At 41.5% G+C, this 12,056-nt stretch overlaps 2 protein-coding genes across 11 annotated transcripts in view; one reads left to right on the forward strand and one right to left on the reverse strand.

Annotated features, from left to right (window-relative positions):
* The window catches only part of ak4 (adenylate kinase 4), a 439,278-nt gene that overhangs the window by 235,013 nt on the left and 192,209 nt on the right, over positions 1-12,056 (reverse strand). The window lies entirely within an intron of this gene.
* sgip1a (SH3GL interacting endocytic adaptor 1a) overlaps positions 1-12,056 on the forward strand; it is a 59,694-nt gene that overhangs the window by 39,513 nt on the left and 8,125 nt on the right. For 5 of the 10 annotated variants that reach the window (XR_009925447.1, XM_062424927.1, XM_062424930.1 and 2 more), the window contains 9 exons: positions 129-150; positions 263-347; positions 1,904-1,992; positions 3,630-3,710; positions 4,386-4,460; positions 4,693-5,493; positions 6,350-6,471; positions 6,671-6,824; positions 10,951-11,010. Coding sequence is in view for 9 of the 10 variants with exons in the window: in XM_062424927.1 (XP_062280911.1) it covers positions 129-150; positions 263-347; positions 1,904-1,992; positions 3,630-3,710; positions 4,386-4,460; positions 4,693-5,493; positions 6,350-6,471; positions 6,671-6,824; positions 10,951-11,010 (1,489 nt within the window). In the remaining variant the exon portion in view is untranslated. The other 5 variants (XM_062424929.1, XM_062424931.1, XM_062424934.1 and 2 more) reach the window with 4 other exon arrangements.

Consider the following 12,056-nt stretch of genomic DNA (forward strand, 5'->3'; position numbering starts at 1 on the left):
TTAATGCAATTTCAAACACACTGGTGACAAATTGTCTTTTGCACTTGAAGCCTTTGCTGTTGACATTCTGAGGTTTTCTGTGTTTGGGTTTTTACATTTTACTGTCATTTCTTTTTTTAATATTACAGGGTTTGAAAAGGAACACCTCCAGTAAGTATCAGTCTTGTTGCACCCTTGGTCAGACTCACATTTAATCACAGTGAACCAGGAGAATGCAATGTAAGAGTGGCATGCGGTAAACAAATATAATTTGTGGTTCCAGGTGAAGAAATTGCCAGACCGAGACGTGTCGTTCCTACTCTCCCCACTGTGGCCCCCGCACCAGCTCCAGCACCACAACCCCCCATGTATGTACTTCACTGTTCCCTGACAAGGTTTAGGACAAGCCACTGACTTTTAATGTAAAGGTTCTGTATGTAGCTAGTTTATGCTCATCCCTTCTGCTGACAGTAAGGGAAGTGGTAATGATTTATGGATGTGTATAGTTGCAATCAGAAACTGGATGACACTTTTCATGATTTTGATGTTAAAAATGTCCTATTTTGACCCTCAAATGTCATCATGATATTCTTGTATGCTCAAATGGGCTGTGAGATTATCATCCAGTTGAACAACAGCTTTATGGTTGGTTAAAATCTATATAAACTAAACTAAATCACTTTCCACTTTTATTGTCTTCACCCTTCTCACTCAGATTTCACCTGCGACCAATCGTAGCTCTTGATCGTCTCAGTTTATTTGTTATTGGTCAGTGTTTTCTAACATCTGCTGACCCTTGGTTTCATTGAGCTGGGACCCAAACTGGGATGTGGGATCACTTTTGGGTTATCTGTGCATGGTTGCAACAGCAGTATATTTTAAAAAGGCTTGACCTCGTGTCAACGAGTCAAATTCTAATATTGTTTTTATGACCAAAAACAATGTTTTTGAGATAAGTACATACTTTAATGCTTCTAACATCATAGCCAATAAACAGTTTCCTTGTAATTGTTGTGACTTCTGACCTTTAAAACCAACTAAAAACTTGAAAACCACAAGTTAGACGTTGGTGGACAGCCTGAGACACAAACTGTGTATTTTGCTGGATTAGTACATTCAGTGAGTCTGCAGAACTGTCACTGTGTTTATCTGCCCAACAACACAGTGGTGCTCCGTGTGCTGTGGGAACTTAATCACATGTTATTCCAGTATGAAGGCTTAAAAAACAGTGTTTACAGCTTATAGTTGTTTGTTGTTGTCATAGTTATTCCTCAGGATCAGGCATTTTGTGGTTTGTTTGCTAGTTTCTTGTGTCTGCAAGTGTCTGTGTTTGTTGTCAGTCTACTGCGATGATATAGTTGCACACCAGTCAGGTGTGGATACTCTTCTCTCCACAGCTAGAAAACTGAAATCAATGCTTGCATACATACTGTAACATCCCCAGTTTAACATCCCCAGGAAACCTCTGTTGCACGTGATCCCCCTCTTTTATGCCACATTATCAGTCAAAAGACAAATTGCAAAATAAAGGCAAACAATACATTTGGGGGATTTTTGAAATTTGATTGTAAAAATATTTTTTTGAGATCAGTTAACAGTCAAACAACCTATACTGTCAGTCCCCTGATATTGTATTCAATTAAATATCTGCATAAGTTCATTTCTACTCATATCATCACTGTATGCTGTTGCAGCATTACCTTTATAGTCCAAGCCAGCAAAATCTTCATAATTTACATATATTATATAAACATTTGGTGAAATTGTGATTAATATTGAAGATGCTATAATCTGAAGAAAATCCTAATCAGATGCTACATGATGCACTGAGATGATATGTGCTGTGTAATTTTTTTTCCTAAGATGAAATGTTGTAACTTTTTCTCTTACATCCTTCGTCTGTTGCATCCTTCGTCTGTTGCAGCAGCAGTCAACAAACACCAGTCTCCGAGGACACCACAGCCTTATTTGGGCCTCCTTTGGAAACAGCCTTTGGAGAACAGAAAACCGAAGGTAACTGCCCCTCCTGCATCTTTGTCACTTTGTGTTCTGTTTCTTTTAATGCGTATCTGTGGATGTCTTTATGTGTGTGTTTGTTCTTAGAATATGTTTTTGTTGACAGTTGTCACTAGCAGTGTTTTTTTTTTTTGTTAGCAATGTTATGAGGCTTTCTGAACACACAGTTGTTGTCTTTCTAAGGCTGCCAGCTAAGCCCTGCTTGGCTGTCATAGCACATATCCTCTCTCTCTCTCTCTATCTATCTCTCTCTCTCTCTCTCTGTCTGTCTATCTATCTGTCTCTCTTTCTTTCCCTCCCCCTCACCTATTTTCCGGCATCACTGTTCTTCCCTCTGGCAACTGCGCAGTGGGGATACACTCCAACTGTCTTTGCTAAGGTCAAAGTTGAAATTGGAACTCCCAGGTCACATACATGTGCACAGTGCAGCTTATTAATATGCAGATTCTGCTGTCACCCATTCTCGTCCAATCCTGTAGGATTCAGTCGGGCAGACTATGGGAGAGCTCTCAGATGTTATACAACTGCCATGTCAGGCATAGCAGTGCATGAGCATGATAGGAAAATCAGCTATGTACATGACACTGGTAATTGGTTAATGTTATGCTTTCTCATTATACCAGGTATAAACAGTATGTACATTCCCGAATAATAAAGTTTGTGATACTGGTAATGTTATATTTTTGTTATCCACCTAGCTAAAACAAATGCAATTTAATACACAGCCCTGCAATAAATCCTACTTTCATGAAGGTAATAATGTTGTTACTTTCGACAGAAGGTGCTTAGAGGTGTCTCTAGTATCTAGTATTTTGTTGACCACATTAAGGGTTATCAGTGGGGTTAGAAACATCTCTCAGTATAATACAACACAGTTCAACATCACCATCACCACTGCATCAGAGCTTTTTATAGATAATACCAAACAAACAAAATTCCATGTACGTAAATATCCTGTAAATCCAATATTTCCATAAAATTATTATTCTCACTGATTCTCTTACATGCAGTATATAACCAAAATAGTACAGAGGATAGCAACCAAGATGTCCTAATTAACAAACTGCTTAACCCTTTTAGAAGTGATATGGCATCATCTGCTTTGTTGTTGAGACAAATGGTTAGGCTAGTGTTAAGCCAATTCTTGTTTGGCCAGGTTAATTATGTAAAGATAATAATGAAACAATACAGCATTCAACCAGAGGAGGTCATTGAGATTCTCTTTTTACAGCACGGACCTGGGAAAATTTGTAGAGCAGCAGCTGTTTCACAGGACTTTGGATGTCACCTCTATAGCTCAAACTGTTTCATATTTTTCTCTTTCTTTCTGAACTTGTTTCCGCTGTCTTCATTTGTGCTGAACCTTGCAGTCCACTCTTACAGTAGCTTTGAAATTCACTTGACAAGAAAAGGGTATTCTATGTTCTAGTCTTATAATGCATCCTGACTTCAGTCCGCTGCTGAGGCTGGAGATCTGTTCTTTCTAATTAAAGATTTTATTGACATGCTGATCTATGTTGTTTCCCCTCTTACATCTATTGCTTTTTTAAGCACCTAAGAGTGAGAAACCTTTTTAAGTGTTTTTTGGTGGTAATGCCCCTGACGTGGCCTGTTCTGTCCCTTCCTGAACCTAGTGGTTCTGTCTGAGTCCGATGTGTGGGGGACTCCTCTGTCAGAGCCTGACTCCTCTTTGACGAGATCCTTCCCCACAGGAAGTAAGTTTTAAAATTCCCTGCTAATTATGCCGCACCTCTTTTCCTCCCTGGAATGACTGCACAGACCCATCAGCTCACCTCATGAAACCCCTCATCATCCGACTAACAAACAGGCCTGCAAACTGACCCGACCATACAAGTGTGTGGCGATAACACTCTCCGTCTCTTTCTCAACAGCCAGCTGTAACATGTTTCATTTCACAAGCCATTTCACAACCAAATTACTGTGTGTTTGTTGATGTTTATCACTGTATATGGGAGAGGTTCAACACCTGGCCCCTATACTGTACCACCACCCTCCTCCCTTGCTGCATCCTCTTTGCATTTGGCATGGTGGTGACTAATGTACTGTGTTGCATGGTTAATGGTATGTGGGACCATCCCTTCTCCATAAGTTGTTGTGCTTGTTTTTGGCAGGTGGGGATAATACTTGTCATGTATGATTCCAAACTTCCAAGCTTTTGTTATGAGAATTGTGAGTTATAGGCTAATTTATGAAACAATACCTGCTTTAATTCAAGTCAACATTGAATGCAGCCCAGACTTGAAAATTCACAAGCCAAATAAAATATCATTCCATTCATACAAAAGCTGCCTAATAAACTATAAACTGATGCAGATTACCCGTTCAGACTAATAGGACTATTCATTATTTTACTAATGATTTTATTACAGCTCCACCTCCACTTCCACCCAAGAATATCCCAACGTCCCCCCTGACGACTGGCCCTCCCTCTGCAGACGACACTGGTAAGAAGTTCTCTTATCTATTGCTGCCTGTGGTTAAATCACATCATCACCTCAGGATCAAACAAACTTTTACATTTGATCACAGTAGCAACTTGATCTCCAGCGTTCTGTCTCTAGCATCAGTCTTTGTGGCTGTTTTTTCTGTCTCTGACGTTTTATATCCCTGTGTAAACTTACTGAGCACCTCTGCAAACACAGCCTTTTGATTGCTTCGTGCTTGTCTTTGTTTCAGAAGTGTCATCAGAAGCAAACAGTTCCACCAGGAAGCCCTCAATAGACAACTTGGACAATCTTTTTGGACCCGAAGATGCTCCCCCTGCTGACATGGATGCTAATGACATGTGGGTGTCCTTCACTGAAGAGTCCTCTGACCAGCCGCCTCTACCAAAGGACCCCGCACCTCCACTCCCCAACTCCCCCCCTCCTCCAGAGGAACCAGCACCTCCGTTACCAGCCTCCCCATCTCCACCTGAATCTCCTGCCCCACCCTTACCTACATCACCACCTCCTCCAGAAGACCCAGCACCACCTCTCCCTGTCTCCCCTCCTTTAAAAGAAGCCCCTGTTCCCCTTCTACCAACTTCCCCGCCTCCCTCAGAGGAGCCTGCTCCACCATGTGTCCCCTCAGGTCCTCCCACGCCCGAGGAAAAAAGTCCTTCTCCTGTCGCCACCACACCCCCACCTGCACCAAAGGAGCTTGCATCTCCTCCCACTTCTTCTCCCCCTCCTCTTGACTCACCTGCCAGCATCCCAACAGCCCCCACTCCCAAAGCAACCACACCTCCCATGGTGTCTCCTCCTGCTGAAGAACCTGCAACACGCTCTGTCCTGCCGCCCCTTGTCCTGTCTCAAGAAGAGAAGCCCAAGAATGCAGACGCCTCCCAACCCAAAGAGGACGAAGGTGAAACTCTCACTTCACCCAAAGATGCTAGCCAGGGGAGCCGGACAACACCTCCCCCACCTCCTCCCCCTACATACCGGGCAGTGGTGATGTCACCGGGTCCATCATCTGGAGCAGGTGGTACAAATAGTGGTGAGTACACTGTAATTTCCGCACTATAACTGGGATTCCTATAGAAGATTCCTATAGATACATTATTTTGTTGGCCCTATAAAATGACTGTATCTCTTCTAGATAATAACACCATGTTCGGAAGACAGTGACTGAATGGATTAGTGAATACACAGAGAATTTCCTGGTCATTGTACCAGATTACTAGGAATATCAGTACCATGCATATAAATGGTGTTAGAAGTAGAGGTTGTTTAGACTGAAGATAAGAGCAAAATTGTATTGCCAATACTGCACCTTTCAGTATTTGCACCAGCGGTGAAGATTCTGCATTTTTAATCCTGGAGAGAAGGTTATGTGTTGGTTTGACTGAATGCACTTAAAGAGTCAGTGACCCAAACACAAAATAAATAACTTTGAAGAAATTGTCTCAATACAAAGGAGAACACTTATCAAATGTACGCCAGTAGCTTACAAAACAAAATATGTGACTAATAATAAGAAACAGGCTGGAATAGGTCAACACTTTTTAGAAATAATTTTGTTTCAGCATTAGGAAATCCCAATTGTCAGTGGTGACAGATGCCTGAAGGTAGCTGAAAAGGAGGTGGTCTGTTGTAAATTCCCTTTGGAAGTGTCCCCGGTGCAAAGTGACAATAATCCATTGAAATGAAAAAGAAAAAAACAATAATAATAACAAGAACAGAAGAGAACCAATAGTTGTAACTTTTTATAAAATCCAGATGTAAGTCTGTATATATTATTTTTATGATTAAATCCATCCACTCTGTCTTGTGCACATTTGCATTTTCCAAACTGTAGAGGAGTGTTTCTGTGATTATGATGGAGCCCCTGTGTCTTTTTGTTCTCTTTGTAGGATCGTCCTCGCCAGTGCGACCTGCCACTCCTTCATCAGTCAACCCCACACCACCACCACCTCCACCTCGCCCCCCTTCACGGCCCAAACTTCCTCCAGGAAAACCCATTGTAGGAGATGGAGTAGGTCTTTCAGTTTATTACATTTTCACTACTAACTGTGTTGTGTTTTGGTATTTCTGAGCTTGTGCAGCTTGCTTAGTGTGAAATTAAGTTTGAGAAAAGTTTATGTGGCATAACTTTTCATGAAAGTCCTCACAGAGAACACCTCAACCTGATTAATTCCTTATTTTAATCAAATCCCATCTTTTTACCTTTTCAGAGTCGTCCATTTAGCCCACCAATCCACTCGGCCAGCCCTCCTCCCATCGCTCCATTGGCGCGGGCTGAGAGCACCTCCTCCATCTCCTCTACCAACTCCATGAGTGCTGCCACCACCCCCACCGTCAATAAAGAGCTCTCCGTGTCTGTGTCAGGTGTGTGCACCATCACCCATCCCTGAGCTTCACAGCCTGTTGTCTGTTAGTTGAATTTAGCTGTTCAGGGCTGATTGCAAAACATTTCTAATATTAAAAGTATATTATTGATTTTATGCACTGGCCCTGTCCTTACTATGCTCAATGTCTGTGTTGAATGAGTCATGCAGTTATGTATGTCTTTATTTATTTATTTATGTATTATAATTTTTTTTTTTTTTTTTTGGAAATGTTTTCCTGGCAATAATGGTTTAACATTAGATGAATAGTGCAAGGGTCGCTTTTTTGTCCCTATTATTGTGGTATCTAATTACCATTCACCATTATAAACCCAAGCATGTTAAATCTCATCAAAGATGTTACTACAGTCATGATTGCTAGTTACAAGTAAGAAATAATTTCTTCTGAAGGTCCTTTTGATTCAATGATTTATTAAAATGCATGTAAATATTGTGTCTAGTTTAGGTTTTCACACACAGACAAATTCATATTAAAACTAATACAGACTAACACACACACAGTGTGGGAGGTGAGAAAGTGAAGCAGGGCGTTAATTTTAAAGTACAAGCAAACCTTCTTGTACTGAATTAATGACAAAGCAACAGTTACTACTACATAATATAACATCAGAGGTCAGAATTGAAGGGCCATGCAGTGCAGAGTTGTGAGTGAGTAATAGCAGATTTTAGTAGAATGTGAACTGGGGCTGAGTCATAATATATATATATATATATTTTTTAAATGCACACTCTGGAGGCAGCAAGAGTTACATAAAAACAGAATATAGTCCCAAGTTGGAGGTTTCTTTTTTCATACAGATTGCAGGGACAAAAAGCTTCACTACATCCAGACTGCAACATTTTAAAAAAAATTGAACCCATATTGAGATTTCACTAAACTGTTGCACCATTGCAAACCTAAACGTATACATTATTTGATGGCCCCAAAAGCCAATAGGCTTGAAAGTAATGTAGAGGACATGAAAAAAGAAGCCAAATCAAAAATGCCCCGCTACAGTGCTTTTTGATGTTTGTCTATTCGTCAATTTGTGTTTAACTTTTGGTTTTTTACACTTTTATACTTGTTTGCATGACATTATTTTTCAGATATTTATTTAAAAATGGTTTTCATTGGTTTGATTTTCTTTCTGTTTTTTGTTTTTGCCGTTTGTCTCTTTATTTGTCCTTTGGCTTGTCAGAAGACGATGCTTATGTAGACAAACTGCCCACCTTTGAGAGACACTTTGATTCATTTGCAGGTATAGTAGAGATCCCCTCAGAGAGGAACGGGGACGGGTTGGGGAAGTGCTCCTTTGTGGGTTTTCAATCTGTTTGATGCTTTTTACCCAAAGTGCACTTGACATAGAAGGGTAGAGGCCATCTTTGAGTGTTTTCATGCTTTCTCAATGAATGTCAGTCATATAGGTAATGGGACAGTGAGACACATTTTTGGCCCTTTGCCACACATATTCCAACAGCCCGTCTTTAAGATGATGATCTTTTCTTGTAAATACATCTTATATTATGTATTTACTGTGTCATTGTCCTAATACCTACTTGAGGTTTTGCTCACAGATGTAGGGCCATACCACAAACTCATTTTTTTATTTTCAAATGTGTGCAGTGTCTCTGTCATACTTTCCCACACATTTCCACTTATTTTAATTGAAATGATAGCCTCTTTCTCTCTCTCTCTCTCTCAGTCTCTCACTCTCCTGTATCTGCAGATTTCACTCATTCACAGATGCAGAATACTTGTTACCCACAGACAAATCTGCCAGAAAAAAAATGAAGGCTGTGGTGACACAAAAAGCTGCATCTTCTGCATAACATTTTATTTTTCAAAAAAAAAGTTTGAGTCTTCCCCCTTGCCCATCTGCCTGCTCGCAAGACTTTTCTCTCTGTTTTTATGACTGTGCACCAGTGGCTGTCTCGCCATATCACCATGGCAACCTCCTGTCTCTTCTCTTGGCGACACATATTGTGTGCAGTGCAGCCACTCCCAGATACCTTTACTCTGAGTCTGCACCACAGAAGTGTTTTTGAGTTTGTGTGCTTTGTGTTCAATGAGCATGTCTGAAGAGCTCCTTATCTGTGGGCCCTTGAGATCCATATTGTGTCTCTTACTCTCAAACACACACTCTCATGCATACTGTCAGATCTGAGCTGTGTTTGAAGTCTGGCATGAGAATTAGGTCGAATTAGGCAGGCAGCAGCTGTTTGGTATTCATGCCATCCTCTCCCTACCGCTGGAGTAGCATGACACAGCCTCAAGTTCAGCCAATCTCCACTGGCCTAAAAGCCTCCATCTACTCCCTCATTCGACCCCTGACGCCCACCTTTCACACCTGTCACACACACATTCTTCAGCCATAGAAAAATACGACCCTAAACCCCGCCCTCCCCATCTGAACACCTGCCCTTTTGTTCTCTTCATGAAGCTCTACGCTGCTCTCATCGATCCATCACCCATCACTCCACTCAGTCACTCAACAACACACCTTCACTGGCAGGACCCTTCATCATAACAATAGTATGGATTGGAACAAGCCTACTTTTTTTTCAGTGTCACATAGTCAAACAGAAACAATGACATGAGTAACATGTCGTTGCTGCATGTACACATTCCCCAGAAAAGTTTGTTTTTGTCATACTGAAGCTGTGTGTCTCCGTTCAGTGGCTGGATCCTCCAAATTCTTGATTCCTAGACTATAAACCTTTAAAGTTGAGGTGGATAAATTACAGAAAACCCTGCAGGATGTAAATAATGGAAACCAGGCATGTTGTGAATGCGACTGTTTACGCATGTTAGCAGCATGGGCATGTTTTTGCTTCAAAAAGTGTCCTACTGAAAATGGAAAATGTATGGATAAATAGTATTTAAAATTATTTGTATAAGGTTTTTTTTATTTGGTTCTTTATTGTACATGGTATGCTAGAGAGGCAGGCAGGAAATGGACAGACAGAGACCGGGGACATTGTGGACACGTGGCCAGCAGGATGTCACACTGGGTTCGCTTTGCGCCCCTTGTCGTTTTTGTTAGGCTGATACCAGTATCAATATCTGAGAGTCATGATCTGATAATGATATACCAGCCAATTTTTGTGTAATAATGTGAAAACAAGTATTTTTATACAGATCCCTTAAAATTGTTTTGTTTTGTTTTTTTAAGTATGGATTTTCTGTGCTGCAATTATGTCATTCATTCATCTGATTCAAAGTACTGTTAGTTTAAGCCTGTTTTAGACTAGCTTGTCTCATTTTCAAAGGAGGCGCAACTTCACTCTGCCCCTCGTGTCCTTTGAAGAATCCACCTTCATGATCTGTGTCCTTTGGAGGAACCAGCCCCTGAAATTGGGAAGCAGCACCACTGTCACTCCTTGTTCCTGCTCTGTGGTCCTGGTTCTTAGCCGCCCCCTGCAGGGTGTCTTCATAAATGACAGTCAGCCTCCATCTGTTCCATAATTTGAGATGTGGAGGCCTGGAGGAAAATGGGAGCTCAGTAAGACACTGAGTCAAAAACCTAAATTACATTGAAGTAGACAAGTAAGATGTGGTTAGGAAAGTGAGGCCAGTTTTTGCTTTAGACACTCTGGCGCTGCCTAAATTGCCTCAATGAGAGCGGGCTGCTGCCCCTGAAACCAGTAGTGATCAAACTGTCCTCTGGCAGTCCCTCCTCAGGCTATAGGTGTATACAAATATACAGACTCATCGTCTCCTCTCCTGTATAGGCACATCTGTAAATTGCGTACATCTGGCCCTCACTACACCTGACTCCTGCCTTTCCTTAGGCATGCAAGCACCCACAAAAAACAAACATCCTGTTGCACCCATTTTTTAACGTGTTGCGTCCTTACGGTGTTTCAGTTCGACATGGCCCTCTGTCCTTCTTCGTCCCTGGCCTCCACCTCCACGTTTCACCTCACTGTGACTTGTGATAGACCTGCCATGTGAGACTCACGCTACTGTCCTTCTCTCCTTCCCCTCTCACCCTTCCTCACCCACTTTCCTCAATTCCTTCCCTCCCTTTCATCCCTCCTCCTCCTTCTTGTCCCCCATCCCCATCCCTACCCCCTACCCCCCTTCCCTCCCTCCTCCTCCAACCCCACCCCTCAACCCCGCACAGAGAATGACCAGCCATCCCTTGTATGGTTTGACAGAGGGAAGTTTTATTTAACCTTTGAAGGTAAGTTTTCTCTGCACCAGGGTTAACTGTAGCGTGCACACACACTCTTCTGAGGCCCATTTGTGCAAGCTTGGCCCCTCCCGTGCCCTGCCCCCTTCTTTCCTTCCTTCCTCCCTCCACTCTTCCTCCTCCTTTGCAGTCCCTCCATCACCCTAACCCACACCACCCTAGCTCCTGGCTGAGTCCCCTTGTATGCACTCACAGCTATGCAGTGGCCTTGTTTACCATATATTCCTCTACCTTCTCTTCCTGACATTGTTCATTCTCCTTTAGTCTACGCTGACCGCCTTTCATTCCCTAAAGAATCATCGTTCTTCGTTTACTCAACCAATCTCTTTGTCGTCATTTTTCTCCTTTGTGTCATTTGGTTTTTGGTTTGATCTTTGGGCTGTCTGATCTTCTCTGATCTTGTCAGAATAATTCAGCTTTAATAGCATGTCTGGAATAAGCATGCATATTTCTCTTAGACTTTCTCTGTGTCTGCCTCTATCGTTCTTTTCTAATCCACTTTTGCTTATTCAACTAAAAGTGTCCACATATGAATACTTATTACTTAAATGATAATTCCTAAAATCTATCATTATCAAGTTAGGTGAAGACATTTTAAATATTTTTTGCATTTTCACAGTCAAAGAGCAGAGAGAAATGGATATCTTCATACCACCTTACTAACACCAATGTTTGTTCTCAGTTGAAATAGTTGTAATGTCTCTTTTCATTTCATCACAGTAGTTTGCTCACCTTGTTTTGTTCCGCATTGCATCCACAATATTGTTGAGGACGAGCGTGTAGACCTTGTTTGGGAGTTGTAATATTTATCTGATCGTGTGTGTTTTTCTGTTGGGTTGGAGCTATTATACATTGATTTTAAACTCAGTTCAGGGTCCTGACTGAAAAAGATTGTGATGATGATCTTTAGAGACCCAGACTTTGGCTATATCAACTAAAAATTGGTAATTAATGGTAAAAATTCAGCTGTGTTGACCGTTAGTTATAGTGTGTGCCTTGCCTCTCTCAGTCCTGTTTAATGAGTGTTTGTGTGTCTG

This window comes from Scomber scombrus, chromosome 8 (genome assembly GCF_963691925.1).
Source record: "Scomber scombrus chromosome 8, fScoSco1.1, whole genome shotgun sequence".
NCBI classification, from domain to species: domain Eukaryota; kingdom Metazoa; phylum Chordata; class Actinopteri; order Scombriformes; family Scombridae; genus Scomber; species Scomber scombrus.